The 23,248-nt window shown below is 40.8% G+C and overlaps 2 protein-coding genes across 2 annotated transcripts in view; both read right to left on the bottom strand.

The window, feature by feature from the left end:
* Nucleotides 1–1,025: 1,025 nt before the first annotated feature.
* The window catches only part of LOC100565305 (somatomedin-B and thrombospondin type-1 domain-containing protein), a 36,171-nt gene continuing 13,948 nt past the window's right edge, over nucleotides 1,026–23,248 (bottom strand). Inside the window, exons 2-5 of the mRNA XM_003220646.3 lie at nucleotides 15,708–15,902; nucleotides 15,115–15,193; nucleotides 13,079–13,255; nucleotides 1,026–5,586 (exon numbers count right to left, since the gene is read on the bottom strand). Coding sequence (XP_003220694.2) covers nucleotides 5,469–5,586; nucleotides 13,079–13,255; nucleotides 15,115–15,193; nucleotides 15,708–15,902 — 569 coding nt within the window. The 3' untranslated portion in view covers nucleotides 1,026–5,468. The remainder of the gene's footprint in view (nucleotides 5,587–13,078; nucleotides 13,256–15,114; nucleotides 15,194–15,707; nucleotides 15,903–23,248) is intronic.
* LOC134298500 (uncharacterized) lies at nucleotides 16,268–20,171 on the bottom strand. The gene is made up of 2 exons (XM_062978922.1): nucleotides 16,754–20,171; nucleotides 16,268–16,527 (listed from the first exon to the last, which is right to left on the bottom strand). The coding sequence occupies exon 1, from the start codon at nucleotides 19,204–19,206 to the stop codon at nucleotides 17,110–17,112; it is 2,097 nt and encodes a 698-aa protein (XP_062834992.1). The 5' UTR covers nucleotides 19,207–20,171; the 3' UTR covers nucleotides 16,268–16,527; nucleotides 16,754–17,109.

Below are 23,248 nucleotides of genomic sequence, written 5' to 3'. Positions count from 1 at the left end.
TATTGCAGATGCGCATCTGGAATTCTGCTGGAGGAAAAGCAGGCTTCAGAGAAGAGATGCGTAATGTCTAGTTTAGGCCAAACTATGCTGGCTCTCCGCCTCAAATATCCACAAAGATTATGAATTCTGATGCATTATTTTTCTTACATTGACCAAGTATGCATTGGATTTTTAAACTAGCTTTTTCTGCTTGAATATTAATGTCCATACATACTTGCACATAACTACTGTAAATAGGTGTATATAATAACACAAGTGCCCTAGGGCCTAAAGGCAACTTATGAAACTAAGAAGGGTCAGACCTGGTTAGTATTTGGATGGGAGACCACCAATGCAGATTAGATGGTGTAGGCTATATTTCAAAGGAAATAATTGGCAAAACCATCTCTGAGTAATGCTTAAGAAAATCCTATGAGGTTCATGGGATTGTTATAAATTGACAGATGACTTGAGGGCACATACATTTATATACACACTACATCAGTGGTTCTCAACCTGTGGGTCCGCAGATGTTTTGGCCTTCAACTCCCAGAAATCCTAACAGGCCAAAACACCTGGGGACCCACAGGTTGAGAACCACTACACTACATGGAAACACTGAGTGTCCTTTCAAAATGTTCTCAGTTCTGCAATAAGATTTTTTTTTAAAAAAAAAAATCCACCTTCCATTGTTGGTGTACTACTTCAAATAGCTGATGACCGGCCTTCACCAACTTCGGACTCTTGATGTGTGTTGTAATTATAAACCAGATCATTCCTAGTCTGCATGTACATTGGGCATGCTGCCTAAGGAGGACGAGAGTTACCATCCAATGTATCACCCAGACTGTGGAAAGTGAACGTAGCAGATATTTTTCAAATGAAAAGTGAAGATGGCTATATGAGGTGTTGGAAATACAGGGAATTCATCTGGAGGCAAGAACAGAGCAGAAAGAATAGCTAAGCAGAGACAGAACAACTTCTTAAAGTAGTAGTTGTCCTTTTCTTAAATCCCAGGGTTACAGAAAGAAAAGAAACTTCCACTATTTCTAGGTAGAAAAGTTTAATAAGTGCACAAGAGAGCAGCCTTTTCACCAATGTGATTCTGTATGTGACTTTTCACAGAATACCCCCATTAAATTACATAGGACTTCTTCCCCAGTAATGTACAGCTCTATCCGTACTGCAGAATTATTTGATATTACATTAAATGACTCATTGCTATGGAATTCGGGTTTTGTAGCTTTGTAAGATACTCACCCTTCTCTGTCAGATAGTTCTAGTGCCACAGCAACTAAAAATCCCAAGATTCAATACAATGGAGCCATACCAGTTAAAGTGATGTCAAACTGCTATCATTTTGAAGTGTGAATTGTCTCTTAGCCTAAACACACTTACTTGGGAGTAGTCCTCAACAAATCCAGTGGTTTGTGCTGCAAATCAGAGCATGAGCAGAGTTAGAAAAAATGCAGGTGATCCATAATTGCAATATTTTTAATTAACAATTTCCAGAGAAGACAGGTGTTCAGGAACTATGGAACTGGCAGGGGGAATTTAATTTCTAACCCAAATATTTTCCAAATTATCCCCCACCTCAAGCTTTTCACCCCATGATAAAAGCATACCAACGTGTTTCTGCTCCACATGAAATAACAGGCATTTACATTTTAATTGGATATTTTAATTTGGGTGCAGAAAATTTTAATTAAGTATTTTGAGCATTATGCTGTTTGACCACCTCTATAGCTTTTCATAAGCAGATGAGGCAAAAAAAAACCTGATGTTTTTTATCTCCGCAGTCTAGTCCCTCCACACTGTGCCAGCAACAAAAAGTATATCCATATTTCACACAGATGTTTATGTTGTTTGAAAGCTTGTGCTAATTCAAAAAAATGGTTGCAAGGGCATCTTTGCTGTTTACTCACCAACAACTGAAGCAACTTCCTGAGAGTAAGAACAATTGGAAAATGGAAGTAATTGTCTACAGGTGGTGGGGTTTCCTTCTCTGAGTGTATTCAAAAAGGGGATGGACAGCTACCTTCTGGGGATACTTTACCATACCCTACATTGAGCAGTGGGTTAGCTTCATCTAACCCTTTAAATCCATAATTCTAACCCAACTGATTGTGTGTAGGTATAAGAAGAGTACATGAAGACAATGGACCATAAGAGAAAACTGGAATGATTCTCCCATTGGTTTTGCTTTCATTTTAATGAAGTGGAAGCAGCACATTTGTCTGGGATTTCAATCCTCCTTTGATTCAGTTTCCTGGGATTTTAATCATTCCTGACCCAATTCACCTCCTGAAGTAGCCTTATGCAAAATGGGAGAGAATCACCATGTAGGTAGACGAGATGCCAAGGGCTATCCAGTCCAACCCCCTGCTATGCAAGAAAACACAATCAAAGTATTCCCAACAGACAGCCTTTCAGCTTCTCCTTAAAACCTTTCAAAGAAGAAGACGCCACCATTCTCTGAAGCTCTCCTGATTGTTTAGGTGGAATTTCTTTTCCTGCCATTTTAATCTGTATCCTAGTCTCTAGAGCAGCAAAAAAAACCCAAGGTGGCCCCCTCCTCAATGTGACATGCTTTCAAATATTTAAACATGGCTCTCATGTCCCTTCTCCACTTTCTTTTCTTCAAGCTAAAAATATGCAGCTCCCTCAGCTGCTCCTCGTAGTGCTTGGCTTCCAAACCTTTGAACATTTTGCCCTCTGTCTACACTGAGGGTCCATCCTCACAGGGCCCAAAACATGGGCCTTCTTGGACTTTTGCCTGAGGTGTCCAAACAATGCCTCAGATAAAAACGAATTTATTTGAGACAAAGCAGGAAAACCCTGAAAGACCCAGGTCTAATCCAGTATGAGCCCTGTGTGGACAGCAGCAAAATCGCTACCCCCCCCTTCTCCTGGCATGTTATTTCTATGAGCCAGGAAAACGATGGCATCAAAGTAACGGCGGCCAGGATAGTTTTTTTTAATTTTGAAGGCGCTTCTGGGTTTTTTTCCACTGGTGTCTGGATGCCCTGCCAGAAAGTCCAGCAGGGCATCTAGACATACACACACCCAGGAAAGTTCAGGTTTTGGGTGGAGAAGTGTAGACTTTAACCCACATCCAATTGGGTTTCTTAAAGGCCTGTCTGGAACCAGCCTGAGATACCTTTAAACCAACTGAACTACATGGAAGTGACACCTGACTAAATGTAGGCATCTGCTATCATTTTTTATCTCCAATATAATTTTTATACATGTTTGCCAGATAAAAAGCCAGGGGAGGTTTGAAAGCTTGAATGATGCATTTTGTGCATTTCAGTTGGCCAATAAAGGTGTCACTCTTTTGTGGTTTTGTATTTTGTTGTATTTCTTTTACAATTTGCTCTATCCACATATTCAAGGGATAGATTCCACAGATGGGATCTGGCAAGAACAGTTGATGGGGGAGGAAGGGATGAAATAAGGTTTTTTTAGTTTCACATATGCAAACTGCTAACTTATAACACAGAATCAGGTTAGGCAAACTGTCTAAGCATCAACAGGTATATGAAGATGCTAATTATACTTGAAAACGCACGCGCACACACGCACACACACACACACACACACACCTGCAATCTGTTCGCAGTATAAATTATACAAAAATATGGACATTGTGCTTGTTTGGTATTGTGATGTCTCATGGGCCTTGTAGTCCCATTCCTAGTGCTATTGTGGCAGATGAGGAGGAAAATTTGGGATTTCCACCGGTTCAGCTTGAATCGGAGCCTCGCCACCTGGAGGATGTTTGTCCTCAGGAAGTTAACCAAACAAGCCTTGGGCAGAATTCTCCCCCGTTTTCCCGAAAAGACAATTATAATAGAGATAGAGGGGCGAGGGAGGCTAATCGCCGGAGCCTCAGAATCGCTGCCAGACAATTAGCTGATTAGGTCTGCTTCCCTTGGGAAATTCTAAGGAGTCATGCATCTGGGCACAGTTTGGGTTTCACTTCTTGTTCTCCAGGGAAAGTGTTCTATTGGCGGGAAAACAAGACTCTATATAGGGGTTTTGCCGCAAGGGGAACCTTGCGGAGTCAATTTGTCAGCTTGAGGAGAGAGATCGTGTGTAGACTTCGTACCCCAGTTCCTTGTTTCACGGATCAAGTTTTCAACCTAGCCTTGTTTCACGGATCAAGATTCCAGCCTTGTCTTGTTTCACGGACTCCTATGGACTCAGTTCTTGTTTCATGTTTGCCTTGTTTCAAGTTTGATCTAGCCAAGATTCAAGCCTTGTTGTCAAGCTCCCTTGGACTTTAAAGACCCTGTCATTCCCCATACCATTGCTTGGCAAGGTGTGTGTTTCGGTCAAGTGGATTATAACTTTGGACTTTAATATCTTATATTGGACAATATATTTCTGGACTATATTTGACCTCACCTGAAAGGTCTGCTTTTGAACTATACTCTTCACTTGTTTTTATTGACTTTATATATTTCTTTAATAAAGATATTAGATAGATTCTGGTCTCTGGCCATGGTTATTGGTGCTCTGCAGCCTGGGTCGTGACAGGTATATATATTCTGCTTCTCCACTCCAGCAAACTGAAGCTTGGCCCTCTGGAAATCTTACTCAACCGCATCTAGCTTTTCTGATTTTGTTGTTGTTATCCTCATTAGTTTGAGCTATCTTTGCAGCATCTGCAAGAGCTAGAAACGTGTTCCAATAAAATGTAATGAATGCTGGAAATTTTCAGGAAGAAGAGTTCTGACATAAATGCCATATTTAGAACTTTTTCCCCTTGCATGTGCAAAATTCATTCAGATCTTATCACTAGTAATATGCCAAAAGTTCTCTAAGCTCGGGATTAAGGTGAACTTCAGGGACTTATAAAAGATGAAATATGCCAGCCCCCAAATTCTTCCATCTTGGATTAAATCCAAGCAGAAGAATCTCCAAGTTATCCACACACACACACATGCACACACACACACTCACTCACACCAAATTATATTTCTTGAAGGTCAGTGAGATGTCTTTCTCCTTTTGCTCATCATAAGCATGTTGATGAGCTGGGAGAGAAGAAAGCCAAAAAGATCAAATCTCCATTAATCCCTCTTATTTTACTGCTGCATTTCTCCTAGAGAATCACAGCTATTGTTCCAGATGGATAAGCCTGGTTGAAAGGAAAGAGATCAGAAGTGCGGACATTATGGCAGTGGCCGATCTTATCTTAACTTCTGAAATGTTGCTGTCCCAAATCCTTCGTTACTATCCCAGGTCCCTCTCAATCTTGCTACTCAAGATTTTTTTTATAAAATAATAAGTTTGAGGTAGGGCTTCAAATGTCCACAGAATTATGTTTATCTCAAGGCAACAGCTCCTTAAAGCATGAATGACTTGATCTTCAACTGTATCACCCAGTAGTCCAGTGTGTTTGTTCCTTCAACACTGAACTTTTGTCAGTACAAAGTGGACAAGAAATTAAGGTTCAAGGCAAAAAGTCAGTTATGTGAACATCAAATGAACAAGAAACTGTGAACAGAAGGACATGAACAAGTGCCCAGCTGGCGTACTCTCTTCCAGGTTCCTTTACATCTTGGGTTCCCCACAGCCTGCCAATGCAGTAACTGGTTCCTGGGAGAGAAAATAAAATAAAATCATGCAGTGACATAAAACATTTTATCTCCCAAGACAGCATCAAAGCATGCATTACTTTCTCACCAGTGGATAAGCTAATGGTTCACCAAACCTGTTACACCAGACAGCAAGTGGAATCAGACAGTATGAAAATAGAGGAGACTAGAAAAGTTAAAAGAATAGGTCAAGGTTTTCCCCTGACATTACATCTAGTTGTGTCCGACTCTGGAGGTTGGTGCTCATCTCCATTTCTGAGCCAAAGAGCCAGCATTGCCCATAGACCCCGCTAAGGTCATGTGGCCGGCATGGTTGCATGGGGCACTGTTACCTTCCCACTGGAGCAATACCTATTGGTTTACTCACATGTGCATGTTTTCGAACTGCTAGGTTGGCAGAAACTGGGGCTAACAATGGGAGCTCACCCCATTCCCCAAATTTGAACTGCTGACTTTTCAGTCAGCAAGTTCAGCAGTTTAACCCACTGTGCCACCGGGGGCTTCCTAGAAAGATTATGGTCACAGAATTCCCTGGCCAGTATAACCAGATGATCATGCTGGCTTACTATTATGATTGCTGTTGTCAAAATTGTAACTGTTCCAAGCTCTAGAACAAAGCATAAAACACTTCAATCAATCCTTACTTTCTTTATATATCACATGGCATCATCCATTGTTCTGTTTTTACAGAATGACCTGGATTGGGACCAAGTGAGACACTTGGCAGAGTCATTTTGAAACACCAAAGGACTTGAGTCTGGTCATTCTGGCAACCTAACTGCGCATTATTAGAACTTGTCAAGTGTGTTGTGAATTAAGTGTTTTAATTTCCCTGTCTGAAAATTCCAAATTAGCAAGCTACATTTATGAAGTTTATATCCCGCCTTTCCCCACTCAAGGTCACAATGTGGCTTACAGCCAATAAAACATACAATATACAAGTTAAAACCAATATTCCTTGGATGCTGCTTTAAATTACCTCCATGTGGTACTTTCTCCATATTTCCACCTTAATACTGCACAGGAAGAAACATAGCTCCCAGGAAGATACTTCCTGAGGTTTTTTTATGGATAGATACGGCATGGATAGATAGCCATGGTAATGCCAATACAAAAAAGAACCTCGGTAGGAAAACTATTAAGTATCCTTGAATAAAATCCTAGACGATTGTCACAAGTTAGGACAGAATTACTAAACCAGATGGATTAATGGTGAAAGTATAATGGTGAAAGTAGCTTCAGAAGTTCATATTCTACTAATTACAAGATTATTTATTCTCTTTGGTACAGAGGTTTCTATAACAGCAACGTCAGTTACTGACAATGTAAAAACTCTTAGTATGCAGCTGCCAAAGTATGTGATGAATCCAACTACATATTATAGAAGCAGCACTGAAATGATACCAGAAGCTTATTTTCAGGGAACATAATGCACAAACTGTCCTTAGATTAGTTAGGACCTGCTGATGGAGAAAAGCACATAAAGTTATACTTGGAAAGCATTTTCTTACATCCTTCCTTATCTGCATGTACATAAGTGTCCATCACCAAACTGTACTCCACAACTAGCGTCATTTACTGCAAACCTTAAGGAACAACTAATCCTTTCAAGCACAAGGCACTGAACCTTCTAGCATTTCCCAATGCATGCTCTTTGCAAATGTCAGCTATGCTTACCCAAGCCTGAATCTTCTAATACCTTTCTTTTTGTTAGAAATACTCAATATCAATCACAATATCAATTTAAAGATTGAATGTTTTAGGATTTTAAAGTACCAGGTGGAAAAATACATAACTACATTGTTGTAATATTTTACTGCTTATTTATTATTAGTACTTAAGTACTGTTGTTGGATTTAATTGCATTTTTATTTAAATTATTTTGATATTATTGGAACCTTTTAAAGTTATGGTGGAGGTCTAACATGAAATTGTCTCCAGTTAAACGAAGACCAGCTGAGTGAACTCTCCCCATGTTATGCCAGAACTTTTCCCAGCCAGCATACGGGACAAAACGTATTTGATCTCGCAAACTAGGGCCCCAGCTACACTGCCATATAATACTGTTTGAAACTGCATTGTAAAGTCAGTGTAGGTTCATAATGCAATTCAATATAGTTAAAATGCATTATATGAGCCTACCCTTGCTTTTGGACAGATGCTTAAGATATCATCTCCAACCCTCAGAAATGAACTGTCTTCAGAAGGCTAGCTCATTCTCTGCTCATTCAAAAAGACTTTCTCCACCTCCTTTCCCCTCTCAAGTAATCAAGAATGGCAGAGCTTCATGTTATCACATCCTACATGTTAGAAAAAAATGACCTGATACCTCTTCAGGAAGAAAGGGGTGGGTGGGGGGGGGGGGAATATTGACAAGCCAGCCCAGTTGCCCAAGACATGACCTTGTGAGAAATTCCAAACATGGCTGAACTAATTCAACCAAGTGCTTTTGAACTATACACAGAGAGAGGCAAAACTGAAGTTAGATCACTCTGTTAAGCCAGTGCCATCATGTTGAAGGGCTTTCTAGGAGATCTAGCAAAAGTCATCATTCCAAAAAATAAAGAAGATTCTGGCACAAGCAAAAATGAAATCTTAACATTTTCATACCTTGTAGGGAAGAATAAATTTTACAGGAATTGACACAAAATCAGTGATCAAGAAGGAAGTACAAGGCTGGCAAGGAGGAAACTGTCCACAATGGGGGGTTTCCATTGAAAACAAAAACAGCAAAGGACACAAGAAAATTGAAAATACCAAAGCATCTCTGAAAGGGGAATTATTTGTAAGCACTTGGACAACTCAAGTGGGTTTTTTTATTGGGGAGGGACACAAATACAGTAGAGTCTCACTTATCCAACACTCACTTATCCAACGTTCTGGATTGTCCAACGCATTTTTGTAGTCAATGTTTTCAATAAATTGTGATATTTTGGTGCTAAATTCGTAAATACAGTAATTGCTACATAGCATTAATGTGTAATGAACTACGTTTTCTGTCAAATTTGTTGTCTAACACGATGTTTTGGTGCTTAATTTGTAAAATCATAACCTATTTTGATGTTTAACAGGCTTTTTCTTAATCTCTCCTTATTATCCAACATATATCCAACATAAACGGTTCTGCCGGCCCGTTTATGTTGGATAAGTGAGACTCTACTGTATTGCCAACAACAGGTCAAGTTGCTTGAAAAAAAACATGCTTAACACATCTGCTTTCATCTTGGAGAAAAAACAACTCTGGAACTCATGTCTAAACTAGAGCTCTGCAGTGAATTTCTGCAAAATAATTTTTTCTGGTTGTTTTTTTCTCTGTAGTACATTCTGAAAACAACATCTTGTGAGACAAAGAGCAGACAGGCATTGAGTGATTGTTCAGAAGAAAAGTCGGTGTGGTCTAGACCCAATGGTGCTTCTTCTATAAAAGAAAATGACAAAATTTACCTCTCTGATTTAAACAGAGGATTGTTCACTTTTTCTGAGGTTGATTTGTACTTGGTAACACTCCAACTATGGAGACGATCTGCCAATGTTTGAGTTTGAGACAGGCTCAGAAAGTGCATTAGTATGGACTGCTGGGCCGTTTGTCAGCACTACGCAGATGCTAACTTAGATGTCAGGTCAGGATGACTACCATAATTTTTCTGTCTTCACCTCCAGCACTGTTACGCACATTTTGGAAAGTTTAGAGCATAAACTTTTTTTTTCCACAGTGATGTATTGTTTCAAGAACTAAAGCAACTGCATTTCAATAAATAGAGCTAAAGACAGCATGAGGATATACTGCTAAGAATGGGAAGGAAAATACGGACATGCATCTATAGTTACGGTTTGACAACACTGGCTATCATTAATGGATTCATCTTGAATGTGTGGTTATGAGGTTATCATTCATACATGCCATTCATAACTGAATGAGGCAAGTAAGGCATGATGTCTGAAATCCACACTGCAGAATTATGGCAGTTTGACATCACATTAACTTCTTTGGCTGTCGTAGACAGCGTGGAAAGCAAGGTTGAAGAGATACTGATGGAAGGATCTGCATTGATCTTCAGCCATGGGAAGAAATACCCATGAAAGGAACTACTACTTCTCAGCCTGCAAAACAAGTGCAAGCGAATTCCTCGAAGCAGGCTGAGGAAGAGTTAACTATTCCAGCTTTCATAGACCTGCAAAAAGAGAGGTCTCATTTGCGCAGGTTCGGCATAACAGCTGAGATCCTGGATAACAGCTAAGAAGACAGCCAGCAACAAGTAGCACCTGTGGATTTAGGATTTAAGGAACTCAAGTCTGGCACCTTGTTGCTGGCTGCAACATCAGTTCTAGAAGCTACGATCCTGGACTCCTGCTATCTTGTGTTTCCTGAACCCTGGACCTACCTTGGACCTCAGCTATGGATTCTGATTCAACTTTGTACTTGGGACATTCTGGTATTTGGCTTGCAACCCTGGAATGGACATTCAGCTTCTTTATTGTGTTATCCTGTTAATGTTTGCAACTCTGCTGGACTAACGGTTTGAACTTGAAATGTAGATTAATGCTCTACTAGTATTTGGGTTTGAGGTTCCTGATAATGTTATGAAATTCTGGGATTGGTAGTTTTGTGAGATATTTATCCTGCTCTGTCAGAGAGCTCTGGTGCCACAAAAAATTACAAATCCCAGAGTTCTATAGGCTAGAGACATTGCACTTAAAGTGGTGTCAAACTGATATAATTCTGCACTTTGGATGGTCTCTAAATTCGCATCAAAGAGATATTAAAAACAATAGATTTTGGTCTGCCTCTCTTAGAAGCTTGAGATTCAGTGATTTTTGGCATTACCTCATCTCATGCTTTTATTGGTCTCCAGAGATTCCAAACAGAATAAAGCTGTGTTAGACTTTAACTTCCATTTACATTTTACTGTGTTTTATAGCCTTTCCTGACAGTATTACTGGCTGTTATTGCTCTCTATCAAAATAACTTTGCTGCTCTGTATCACAGATGGAAGGGCAATGTGTGTTGAAAGAGACCGAACAGACCTTGATCTTGTGGATGCTATAAAAAAGCCTACCTTCAAAGGCTTTATTGGCCTGAATAGTGATTTTCCACTACTGAGTGTGTTTCTAGCCCCCTAACAACGCAACGTTCATGTTTCAAATAAAATGTATCTGGAGTCTTGGAAGAAAACACTTTTGAAAATGATAAATAGTTAAGTAATAGTTAAATACAGTCATCCCCCACATTTGTAGGTTTGATGCATACCGTCTCTCTAAAACCTGGAAATAACCAGGATAAAAGTGGGGTTAAACGACATTTGTGGGAAATGCGGAAAGAATAGGGTTAATAGCTGGAAAATGTGTGTTTAAAAGGTGTACTTAAAACACGATTCAGCCTCAAAAATGTGCACCTTCGCATGACTGTATATCTCTGCAGTCATGGAAAACTTGTGATTTCCTTCCTATCCTCCTGTGTGGACTGCTCCAGCACACGTGTTTTAAAAGTCCAAAACAGGTGATTGCACTGTCAAAAAATGGAGCCATGGACACGCAGGTAGCTAAAAGGAAGCACAATTGGAAATCAACCATTCCTTGCTTTCTTAAAATATTAAACAGAGCTTGAATTAACAGTTGGGGGAAGAGAAAGACAAGAAATCTGTTTTTGAGTACATTGGAATGTCTGCATGTGTGTGAATAAAGTCCAGTGCACCTCTTGAGAATTTTTTTTAAAATTACCACTGAATGTCCCCTATCCCCCTCCATCTTAATCCACTCCAAACGAAGGTGTGAGGAGGGTGGGGGACCATTTTCCCTGGTCTGACAGGTCTGTGTGTGGACTTGCTGTCAGGTCCAGAGGTTTTTTGTCCCACTTTAAAAAACTGCATTTTGATGCTGTCTGGAAGCGCCCAAAGAAACTCTTCCAGCAGAAGTTGACCATAGAGTCATACTAGAGGACCAAGGCTGCATTTACACCAGTGGTTCTTAACCTGTGGGTCCCCAGATGTTTTGGCCTTCAATTCCTACAAATCCTAATAGCTGGATAACTGGCTGAGATTTCTGAGAGCTGTAGACCAAAACACCTGGGTACCCACAGTTTGAGAACCACTGATCTACACTGTAGACTTAATACAGTTTGACATCACTTTAGCTGCCATGGCTCAATGTTGTAGTTTTAAATCTTTCATCTTCTCTGCCAAATAGTGCTGGTGCTTCACCAAACTAAAACTTCCAAGATTCCATAGCACTGATCCATGGCAGTTGAACTGGCATCAAATTGCATTAATTCTACAGTGTAGATCAGGGGTTCCCAAACTAAGGCGTGTGGGCCAGATGCAGCCCTCCAAGGTCATTTACTGAGGCCCCAGCCTAAATTTAGACTTAGGGTTGCCCTAACTCTGAAACAACTTGAACACACGCAACAACAACAATCCCAATTAACTTGACTATCTCATCAGCCAAAAGCAGGTCCACACTTCCTATTAAAATACTGGTAAATTTATATTTGTTAAGATAATTCTTCATTTTAAATATTGTATTGTTCTTTCCTGTTTTTTTTACACTACAGATAAGATATGTATAGTGTACATAGGAACTTGTTCCTTTTTTTTAAACTATAGTCCAGCCCCCAAAACAGTCCAAGGGACCACAAACTGGCCCTCTGTTTAAAAAGTTTGAGGGCCCCTGGTGTAGATTCCCATATGAATCACATCTGCAATTAAAACTCACAAATGTGGAGCGGCAATTGTAGTAAAATTTGAGAAAGAGAAACAGAGGATAACATAATAATAATTAAGTAATAAGGTAACAGTTATTCAGTAATTTAATTATTTAGTTTAATATTTGATAATAAAATAATGAAATGACAATAACAATTAAGGCCGAATTAGTTTTCTTGTGAAGAATTAACCTAGATGAATCTATGGTTCTTATAGACAGCAAAAATGTACACATGCATGTTCTTAAGGCAAGTGATTATTTCAACAGGTATTGCCCAGCAGATATTTAATATCGCATATGGATTTCATATTAGTCCTGCATCAGTGAAGCTGCCCACCCTATCTGCAGCTCTCTGGGTGTTTTGGACTTCAGTTCCCAGAATTCCTGACTATTGAACAAGCAGGCTAGAGCTTCTAGAAGTTGGAGGGCCACAGGTTAAAGAGTCTTGTGCTATCACCAAATACAGACCTGGCAAGCAATGTGTCCATAGGTTAAAAACCAGCTTTAAAGATTTCTCCTGAATAACCATAGAAATCATGAAGATGTTTTTAAATTACAATTCCTACCAGATTTCAGCAGCGTCACCCTAGGTGAAGAATGCTGAAAAGTGCAGTCCAAGAATAGTAAGAGTTGTGTGATTCCTATCCTGGGTTGACCCGAGCATCTGATGTCTACAATACTTACTAATCCTTTCTCAATAACTTTCTTTCCAACAATATAAATGTTAAGTACAATGAAATGAAAGTATTCCACGTGGATTTCCAACTGAGCAAAAGGGAATGGTAGATTCTTACTTCTTGGCTCCACTGCCATCTCCAGAGCAGTGCAGGCTCCTTGAATCCAAAGCCGGGTGCTGGCACTCCACACACACTCGGTGACCCTCACTAAGATACTTCATCCAATGAGTGTATGAACTGTTCCCATTCAAACATCCCTCTGTGATGGCTGTGAGCTGAAATTCCACACAATACCTGACATGGAAAAGACAGAAGAAATGGACGGCAAAGCAATCCTACGCACATTTATTTCAAATTCTATCTCTGGGTACATCCTCACTGTAGAGTTAATGCAGTTTGACATGATTTTAACTGCTATGACTCAATGCTATGGAATCATAGGAGTTGTAGTTTTAACAGATCTTTCACCTTTTATGCCAAAAAGTGCTGGTGTCATGGCAGTTAGTGCCAAACTACATTGATTCTATGTTGTAGATGTATTTCATGTCAAAGCTGATAAAGTAACTTTTTGGACCACAATCCCTCAATCAGCATGGCCACTTTTAATATTACAAGCCAACACAGCTACTTGTGGTCCATCACAATTGTAGGGTAACTGATGGGGGAGGCCATTCTAGGCTGCACAATCTAGGTGGCTGATCAACTACTGAAATGTTCCTCCATTGAAAAAATATTCCCTATATTCAGAAAACCAGAAAGTACACATGTCTAGCTTCATTACAGTATTGTTTTCCCATGTTCATGGGGTGCATTCAACGTTCTGATCATGCACCGGAAAACCAAAGAACAATTTTACTGCTTATTCCATTATTTGTGTTGAGTCTGGATTTATGTGTAAAAAATATCTGTGGCATTTAACAAATTTATTTTAATCTATGTTCTACCTGACCCTACAGTTTTTAAAATGAATCAATCATGCCAACACAATATGAATTGTAAATGCAGAAAAGTATCTTAAAATCAATACTAGAACTGAGAAATGAGGGAAAGTATATGTATGTTGGATTAAGCATACACAGAATTTAAATGCAATGCTTTACAAGAAATGTAGCTAATTGTGAAGAGTTGCTTTTTTAAAATGTTGGCCAATTAAAGCTGCATTCCAAAAGCAATGCCAGAAATGGAAAGAGCATACATTTACTCATGTAACATGTTTTCTATTTATTTTTTAAAGTTACTTTGAAAATAGGTTTTCAGAATTTCAACAGGCAATTTGAATTTTTTTTCAAAGTTTATGCCATTCTCTCATCAATCCTAAGCAACCAATATAAATAAAAACAGAATGGATGCTAAGAAAAATACAGTGAGTAACAATGTGCCACAAAGAACAATAGGAATGCCTTTTTAAAGAAATTGGTAATTGAAACACATTACTTTTAAAATGTAACTTTCTATGCTGGGGTTTAGGGAAGCATATATAAAGGTGAGAGGAGACATGATCACCATGCTCAAATATTTGAAAAGCTATCATAAGAAAGAGGGGGCAGGCTTGTTTTCTGCTGCCCTGGAGACAAGGACTCAAAGCAATTTACAGGAAAGGAGATTCCACCTGAACATTAGGAAGAACTTCCTAACTCTGAGAGCTATTCATCAGGGGAACTCCCTGCTTTGGAGTGTGATGGATGCTCCTTTGAAGTCTTTTAAACAGAGACTGAATGGCCATCTGCCGGGGGTACTTTTCCTGCATTGCAGGGGTTTGGATTAGATGGCCCACGTAGTCACATCCAACCTATGATATGAAGCTGTATTTTTTAGTTTTCTCGCCCAGTTTTATGACTCTGTAGGTGTATCTGCACTACAAAGTTATATCAGTTTGGCCCCACTTTAATTGTCATGGCTCCACCCTGCAGAATCCTGGGGTCTGGAGCAATCTAGCAAAGAATTATACATCTATCAAGAGTCCACAAAAGGAAGTTGGTGTCAAATCACAACCAGGATGTCATAGTGGTGTCAAATCACAAACAGGGTGTTAAGAACAGATAAACCCTGCAGTCATTATCATTTACTATACGCCAGGCAGTCAACAGTGCAGCCAAAGGGAGTGGAAACAATGGCACCTCTATAGATTACAATGCTCAGGGACATTAACTTACCCATTTCTTTCATTCTCGTTAGACACTGCACGCTTTTTCCTTGCTTTCCCATAGCCTCCAGTGGTTATTAATGCTGGGACTATTCACATAAAAGGGGGGAAAGAAAACATCACAAACATGATAAGTGACAGCTGTGCTCCAAGCCTGGTTACATCTACAGAACAATAAAGATTGGGACATCTATGGATTTTAATGCTCTGTTATTTTCCCTCTTTCTCCCACAGTTCCACATAACACGTGATTATTCATAATTTGACTAAACAGAAATGGGGATTTGTCCTTACCCTGGCTCCAGAGCATCTCTTTATTGTGAGAGCAGACCTGCATATTATCATTAATCACACTAGAGCTTGGATCCACTTTAAATCCACTTTAGGGAGGGGGTTTTAAACAGCTCACTTGGAATTTATTTGTGGTCTCTCATCCAAGTAGTAACTAGGGCTGACCCTTGCTTATCATCCAAGGTTAGAGAGGATTGTGTTACCTGTAGGGTATTTAGGTCATGCTGGATCTCATTGCATCTATGATCAGGTTTTTAAAACATTGTCCCGCACATAATCCAGAATCCCCAAATAGTGCCCTGCTCTACTTACTAAGGGATTGCTTGCACTCTGTTCCATGGCGTGTCCAATATTCCAAACAACCAGCCTTTTCCTCTAGAGAAGGGCATGCTTCACCCCCATTTTTTGGCTCCTGGATCACATGCCTCCTCCGAACACGGTGTGTTGCCTTGCAGGGTTCTGCACAGCTGCTCCATTCACTCCAATCAGAGACTATACAGGAGACCACTGTGGGGACAACAAGAACATCTCCAGCTGTTACTCATTCTCTGTATTGCCAGCTTGACATAAGTCTCTCGGAGAAAAAAGGGCAATACTAAAGGTCAAACCTAAGGTGCAGCTACACTTGAGAATTAATGCAATTTGACACCACTTGAACTGCCATGGCTCATTGCGATGGATTCCTGGGATTTGTGTTATGCTGCGGTACCAGCACTCTTTGGAAGAGAAGGGTAAAGACCTTGAAAAACTGCCGCTCCCAGGATTTCATATCATTGAGCCATGGCTGTACAAGTGGTAAGGTAAAGGTAAAGGTTTCCCCTGACGTTAAGTCCAGTCATCTCAAACACAAATGACCTCCTATATATACAATTGAAAATGAATCAGTACAGTAAATAATATATCTGGCAAATTAGTATACTGTTTAAATTCACAGTAATATCAAACACCATCAAATGGATTGTCCCATATACATTGAAATGCAGTCGGCGTTAAATTCACAGTAATAACAAGCAGCCTCAAATGGATTGTCCAATATACATTGAAGTGCAATCGGCGTTGTATATTCTAATGCCGAGAAGAGTAAGTTCGCCACGACCGGTTTCGGCCCTGCATCAGGCCTTCCTCTGGTGGTCTGAAAATAGTTACGTACACTAACATAAGTAACAAAATATATCCATAAAACATCATCCATTGCCTAATACTAACATGGTTCCAAACTTAACACTTGTTCTCTTTAGAGATACATGTCATTTACATTATGAAATGTATATCAAAGACACCAATAGTTACATACACAAAATATAAGTAACTACCTATCCATTGAATAACAACTATAAACAACATTGCAATATACTTACATAGTTCCAAATTTAACACTTGTTCTCCTTAGAGATACCTGTTTTTTACAGTGGAATCTAGGTCAAAGGAACAAGGAGTGGCCATAAGCATTAAAGAGTTACAAACATCCAAAAATTTGTTTTTAAACAAATTGTATATTTCTAAAACAGTATATACTCACGGGATACTCTGCTGTGTGTTAGGTTCTAATTGCGAGTATGAAAAGCATCAAGGGGTTGCCTCAATTTAAAGGGGAAGATGTTAAAGAAACAGAAAGGTTTATATGAAGATATAGAAGAAATACCACCAGATGGTGCTATGAGTACCCTTATTGTATTGGGTGTATTCAATTAGGGATTTATAGTATGCTAAGGTTCTATATATAACAACTGTATGAATTTTGTTCATTTAAGCCCTGTGGATGTTCTGTCCGTAATCTGAAAATCCAATATGTTTCCCTTTGCAAAAGTTTATTATTGAAGTCCATATGTTTGGATTGTGATACTACTTCCAGTATGTGGTATTTGAATGATTCAGGACTATGCTGTAGATCACAGAAATGTTTGTACAGTATGGATTCTCTGACATGATTTCGTATTTTGCTCCTGTGCTCTATAATTCTGCTCTTAACTTCTCGACGAGTCTGCCCCACATATGATAAATAACAATCACAAATTATCATGTAAATAACCCCTTTGGTTGTACAGGTGGCAAAATGGGGAAATTTAAATTCGAATGATAGATGTTGGTGTGTCAAGATTTTGGTCTCTATCAATTGGCTGCATACTGAACAATGATGGCAGCGATAGTTGCCCACCAGATTAGATTTTACAGTCCGGGGCCTATTGGTTATGTTTGAATGTACCAATATATCCCCAATATTCCTTGTTCTTTTATATGCTACCAAAGGGGGTCTATCACATCCAGGGATGTCTCTTATTAAGTTCCAGTACTTTTTAACAGTTTTGATGGCTAGATTGGACAAACTTGTAAGTGTGAGTGGCCATATCAATCTGTCTACTCCTGGTCTAATTTTGTCCTCTAGGAGTTTAGATCTAGGAATACTGGCAACCTTCGAGTAGGCTGATTGTATTATGGACTCTGGGTAACCTCGATTTCTGAACCTGCTTTTTGTCTCTTCCATTTCCTGATTGAAGTCCTGTAGGGTAGAGGAGTTGCGTTTAATCCTGAGCATCTGTGTAAAGGGTAAATTATTTTTTAATGCCCAATGATGGTAACTGTTGTAATGTAACAAAGAGTTTCTATCAGTGGTTTTTCGGTGGTTACTCACTTTCAATCGATCATTTTCCTTTGTAACCACGACATCTAGAAAAATCAAGGATGTAGAACTGATGTTTCCTGTAAATTTAATTTTGAGGTGAATTGTATTGATCCAGGATAATAACGTTACTGCCTCCTGATGTGAATTAACAATGATAAAAATATCATCAATAAATCTACAATATTTGATAATGCCGTCCGCTACAGGGTTCTTTGTGTGATTCAAGATAGTTTCATTCTCCAAATTATCCATGAATAAATTGGCTATCGCTGGCGCGACAGGACTGCCCATGGCTACACCTTGTATTTGGAAATAGTATTTTTCATCAAATTTGAAGTAATTTTTTTCAAGAATAATATCAAGAAGATCCAACAAAAAAAAGGTGGGAGGGTGGTGATTAGGCCTCCTGTTCAAGGTTGATTCACATATATATCGTGCCTCCTCTAACGGAATATTGGTATACAGTGATATTACATCTACAGACATCAGGACTGCATCTGTTGGGATCACCAAGGATTCAATAATGTTAATAAAATGTTTTGTATCTCTAACATAGGAAGAAGTCTGTTTCACAAAAGGTTGTAAATAGTGGTCCACAAATTTAGCTAGTGGTTCTAAGACTGAGCCCGATCCGGATACAATAGGACGGCCAGGTACCGGTCTGATGTTTTTATGTATTTTGGGTAGAGTATATAGTACAGGGATTCTGGGCCATGGTGTATGTAGAAATTTATATACATCCTCTGATATATATCCAAGTGCCAGCCCTTCCAATGTCACCGTTCTTATAATTGACTGGATATGGTGTGTAGGGTCCCGTTCTATATTGAGATAATGTTCTCTTACAGATAATTGTCTATGGATCTCATCCATATAATCAGTGCGGTTCATTAATACTATGGCTCCACCTTTATCAGCTGGCTTCCAAACCAGATCTTTGTCATTAGCTAAATTGTGAAGGATGTGCCATTCCTTACTGGAAAAATTTGTACTGTATGATCTTTTGTGCTTTATAATTGTACAACATAATTCTTCAGATACTGTCTTCTCAAAAACTCTGAGGCCAATATGGTCAGTCGTAGGAAAAAAATTACTCCGTGGTTTGAAAGTGGGGGTAATAGGGTTTATTTTGGTTCCAAAATGATGTCTTAATCTAATGGTGCGAAATAACCTAGCTAATTCTATTCGCATCCTAAATGGATTATACTTAGGTTTAGGGACAAATGATAGACCTTTGTTGACAACCTCCCTCTCTTGAGGGGTTAGAACTCTTCTAGATAAATTCACGACTAGGTCTTCCGTTTGGCATTTGGAGCCTCTTGAAAAAAACGATTGGGTCTATTCCTAGTACGCCCCGTACGTCTGGGTACCCGAATGTTATCACTCCTAGTAGAGGCCATGCTACGTCCTGAACTGTCTGACATGGATTCTGTGTCTTCTTCAGAAGTATATTCACTAAACCTTACTTGTTTTTTAGAATATTGGCGTTTAGAGTATAGCCACTGGTAAACTGTTATGATTGAGCCTCATGGCTCTGTTACTGACAGACGTGGGCGTAAGACTCCTCGAGAGTCAGATACTCTCGAGGAGCGAGAGAGAAAAAGACTGCGAGACATATTTGCAGCACCATCTGACGAGGAGTCTTTCGAAGGGTTTACGGAGAGAATGGAGGAGGGGCTGGTTAGCTCAGAGGAGGATGAGATGGATTGGACTCGGGTAAGGGAGGAAGTGGGTGCCACTGGCCATGATGGGACAGAAGATGAATGGGGACCTTCAGGATTAGACCCATGGTTTAGCTGGAGGGATGGGACGGGATCCACAGCTGGAGATGCTGTTGGGCGTAGTCAGAGGTGTTCCAGCTCTGACGAGGAAAGTGATGAGGAAACGCCCGGGTTAAGGAGGACAGCTGACAGTGATGAAGATTTGTAACTGGCATAAAATGGGGCTTGAGAGCAATTGCAAATTGCGTTGGGCAAGGTAATCTGGGCAAACGCTTGGGATCCGTGTGTGTGTGGGACGCTTCCCTGAAGACTTGTGTGCTTTCCTGTGCTGTGACGTAAGTTGATTGGAATCCAGGGTCAGACGGCGGGAGGGATTGTGTGGGCATTTGTTTGTGCAAACCTGTGCTTACTCTTATTAGCTTGACCCTCCGTCGTCTTCTTGACGGACGCCATCTCCTGCTTTGAGAACTCGGACTGAACTGACCACGGCTTGTCTTCCCCCCTTCTTGGACTTGGAAAAACTACAAACGTCTGCTTCTGGCTTTGATCTACGGAACGGAACTGGTCTACTCAACTGCTACAATCCTTGGCTGATTTACTCGTGTTGGAGATCCTGTCTGCTGTGTGTGTGGGGGAGCGACGCAAGTTACTCTAAGCACAGTGTTGGCAGCAGAGAGGAATCTGCTGCCAATTAGTTGCATTCTTTGTATCTTTTGTTCCTTGGCTTTCGTTTCGTTTATACCCAGGCTGACGCAAGCAGTTTGTTTTTACCCGGATTAAACTCCGGTTTAATCCGGTTTATCTTTTGAACATTTACTTTTGCCCCTTTTTGCTCCTAAAGGCAAAAACTGCCTGGCCCTTGTGTTTTACGGGCATTTTTGAGTTCTGTAATCTAATAAACTCTGTTACTTTGAATCTTGTGGCGTTCTGTCCTTGACAGATTGCCCAACGCCCATAAAAAGTTTATTGCAGCAATAAACCCGTCAGGAAGACGATGGATGAGTTAAGGGCCAAAGTAGACCAATTGCAAACGGCTTTTACCGTTAGCCAAACAGCTCAGGCTGTGAAAGGACATGTTTTGACTCCTGAACGTTTTGACGGAACCAGGTGCAAGTTGCCAACCTTTTTGGCACAAGTGGAGCTTTATTTTTCTCAGCTCAGTGCTCATGCTTTTCCTACAGACACTAGCAAGGTGGCCTTTATTTTGAGTTTGTTGACCGGTCCCGCAGGACAATGGGCCACTAATTTAATTTTGGGAAATGACCCAGTCAAGGACAATTTGAATAATTTCAAAAAGTTGTTAACTGATACTTTTGGGGATCCTCTCCGCACGGAGAACGCTGGGTGGGCTCTGTATCGGTTGAAACAGGGAAAGGGGACTGTTTTGGATTACTTAAATAAGTTTAACCTGTATCGCCACCAGCTGGATTGGGGGGAAAATGCATTCATGCTTTTATTTACTGCCGGGTTAAGTGATATGCTCCAGGATGAATTAGCATGCTTGGAGCCGGCTGAAAGCTGGGACGCCTTAGTAGCTAAGGTGCTGCGTTTAGACGCAAGGTTCGAGGCTCGTAAACACTCAAAAGCAATGTGTGCGCCACCCATGCATGTAACCAGGGCACCTGTGGTGATGGGGGAAGAGCCCATGGAGCTTGGGGTCTTTAAAAAGCTGTCTACAGAGGAAAAGAGCCGTAGGAGGCAGCTGGGCTTGTGTTTGTACTGTGGGAATGCTGGGCATTTTGCCAAAAATTGTAATGTGAAACCTTCCCAGCTTTCGGGAAAAGGCCAGCCCTAGTGCGACGTGAGTCCAACGCACTAGGGCTCCTCAAGCAGTCAACTGAGGGGAGGAAGCATGTTTTCGTACCCATTACATTATCTGTTGGGGGAAGGGAACTTGTTTCTACTTTGGCACTGCTGGACTCAGGGGCTACGGTCTCCTATGTAGATATTGAGTTTGCTAAGAAGCATGGCATTCCTAGAGTGCGCAAGGCATGCGACGTGTGGGTGGAAGGAGCAGATGGGAGACTGCTGGAGACTGGGGTGGTTAACCATGAAACCTCAGCAGTAACGTGGGAGGTGCAGGGAGTAACGGGAACGTTTGTGTGGGATATTACGAGCTTGCCTAGATATGATGTGATCCTGGGGATGGATTGGCTAGCTGTAGTAAACCCACAAGTAGATTGGGCAACACGTAAAGTGATCTTAAAGAGGCAGGATTGTTGCACTCTAAATGTTACTCATTCTGATATGGAGGGAGTGCCTGCTGAGTATGGGGAGTTCTCTGATGTATTTTGTAAAAGAGAAGCGGACAAATTACCACCGCACAGGCCATATGATTGCGCCATCAAGTTGGCAGAAGGTGCGAAACTGCCAGCAGGGAGGCTGTATGCCTTGACTGTACCGGAAAGGCAAGCTTTGCGGGAGTTTCTAGATGAAAATTTAGCCAAGGGGTTTATTCGCCCATCTAGTTCTCCAACTGCGGCACCAGTATTCTTTGTAGCCAAAAAGACTGGGGAACTTAGGCTGGTCTGTGACTATCGGATCCTAAACAAATACACCATTCGGGATAGGTACCCGCTCCCTTTAATCTCGGAACTGTTATCAAGGGTGCAAGGGGCTAAGGTCTTTACCAAGCTTGACCTGCGGGGGGCCTATAACTTAATCCGTATACGGGAAGGGGATGAATGGAAGACGGCATTTAACACGTGTTTCGGATGCCACGAGTTCCGAGTCATGCCTTTTGGGCTTTGTAATGCTCCTGCGGTATTCCAGAGGTTCATGAACGATGTGTTCAGGGACCTAATTGACCAATTTTTAGTGATTTATTTGGATGATATCTTGATTTTTTCTAAGGACGAGAAAGAACATCGTCAACATGTCAAGCAGGTTCTGCACCGACTGCGGGCTAATGGGCTTTTCGCCAAGGCTTCCAAGTGCGTCTTTCATGTGCCTGAAGTGGAGTTCCTAGGTCATGTAGTGTCAGGTAGGGAACTTAAAATGGACCCACATAAGGTTGACGCCGTCAACTCATGGCAGGAGCTGAAGACTAAGAAGGATGTACAAAGGTTCTTGGGTTTCGCTAATTACTACCGGGAGTTTATTCCGAATTTTGCAAAGCTCACGGTACCTTTGACGCAGCTTCTGCGCAAGAAACAGCCATTTGTGTGGGGGCGGGAAGCTCACGAGGCATTTCTACAACTAAAGTCTAGTTTTCAATCGGACAACATACTAACCCATCCTGATGTTGACAGACCGTTCGTGGTAGAAGCGGACGCTTCTAGCTACGCGTTGGGGGCTGTATTGTCTCAGAAGGATTCCTCAGGGACCTTGCGTCCCTGTGGATTTTACTCGCGGCAACTAACACCCTTCGAGCAGAACTATACCATATGGGAGAAGGAGTTGTTGGCGATTAAGGTGGCGTTTGAGGTGTGGCGGCACTGGCTTGAAGGGGCACGGCACCAGATCGTGGTCAGATCTGATCACAAGAACTTAGAGCACTTGCAAACAGCAAA

This window comes from Anolis carolinensis, chromosome 4 (assembly GCF_035594765.1).
Source record: "Anolis carolinensis isolate JA03-04 chromosome 4, rAnoCar3.1.pri, whole genome shotgun sequence".
Taxonomy (NCBI): domain Eukaryota; kingdom Metazoa; phylum Chordata; class Lepidosauria; order Squamata; family Dactyloidae; genus Anolis; species Anolis carolinensis.
The sequence above is the reverse complement of the archived record's forward strand: the minus strand, read 5'-3'. Positions and strand labels throughout refer to the sequence as shown.

Bases quoted from the DNA above. Each gene is read 5' to 3' on its own strand.
- LOC134298500 (XM_062978922.1), bottom strand. From the start codon at position 19,206: ATGCGAATAGAATTAGCTAGGTTATTTCGCACCATTAGATTAAGACAT.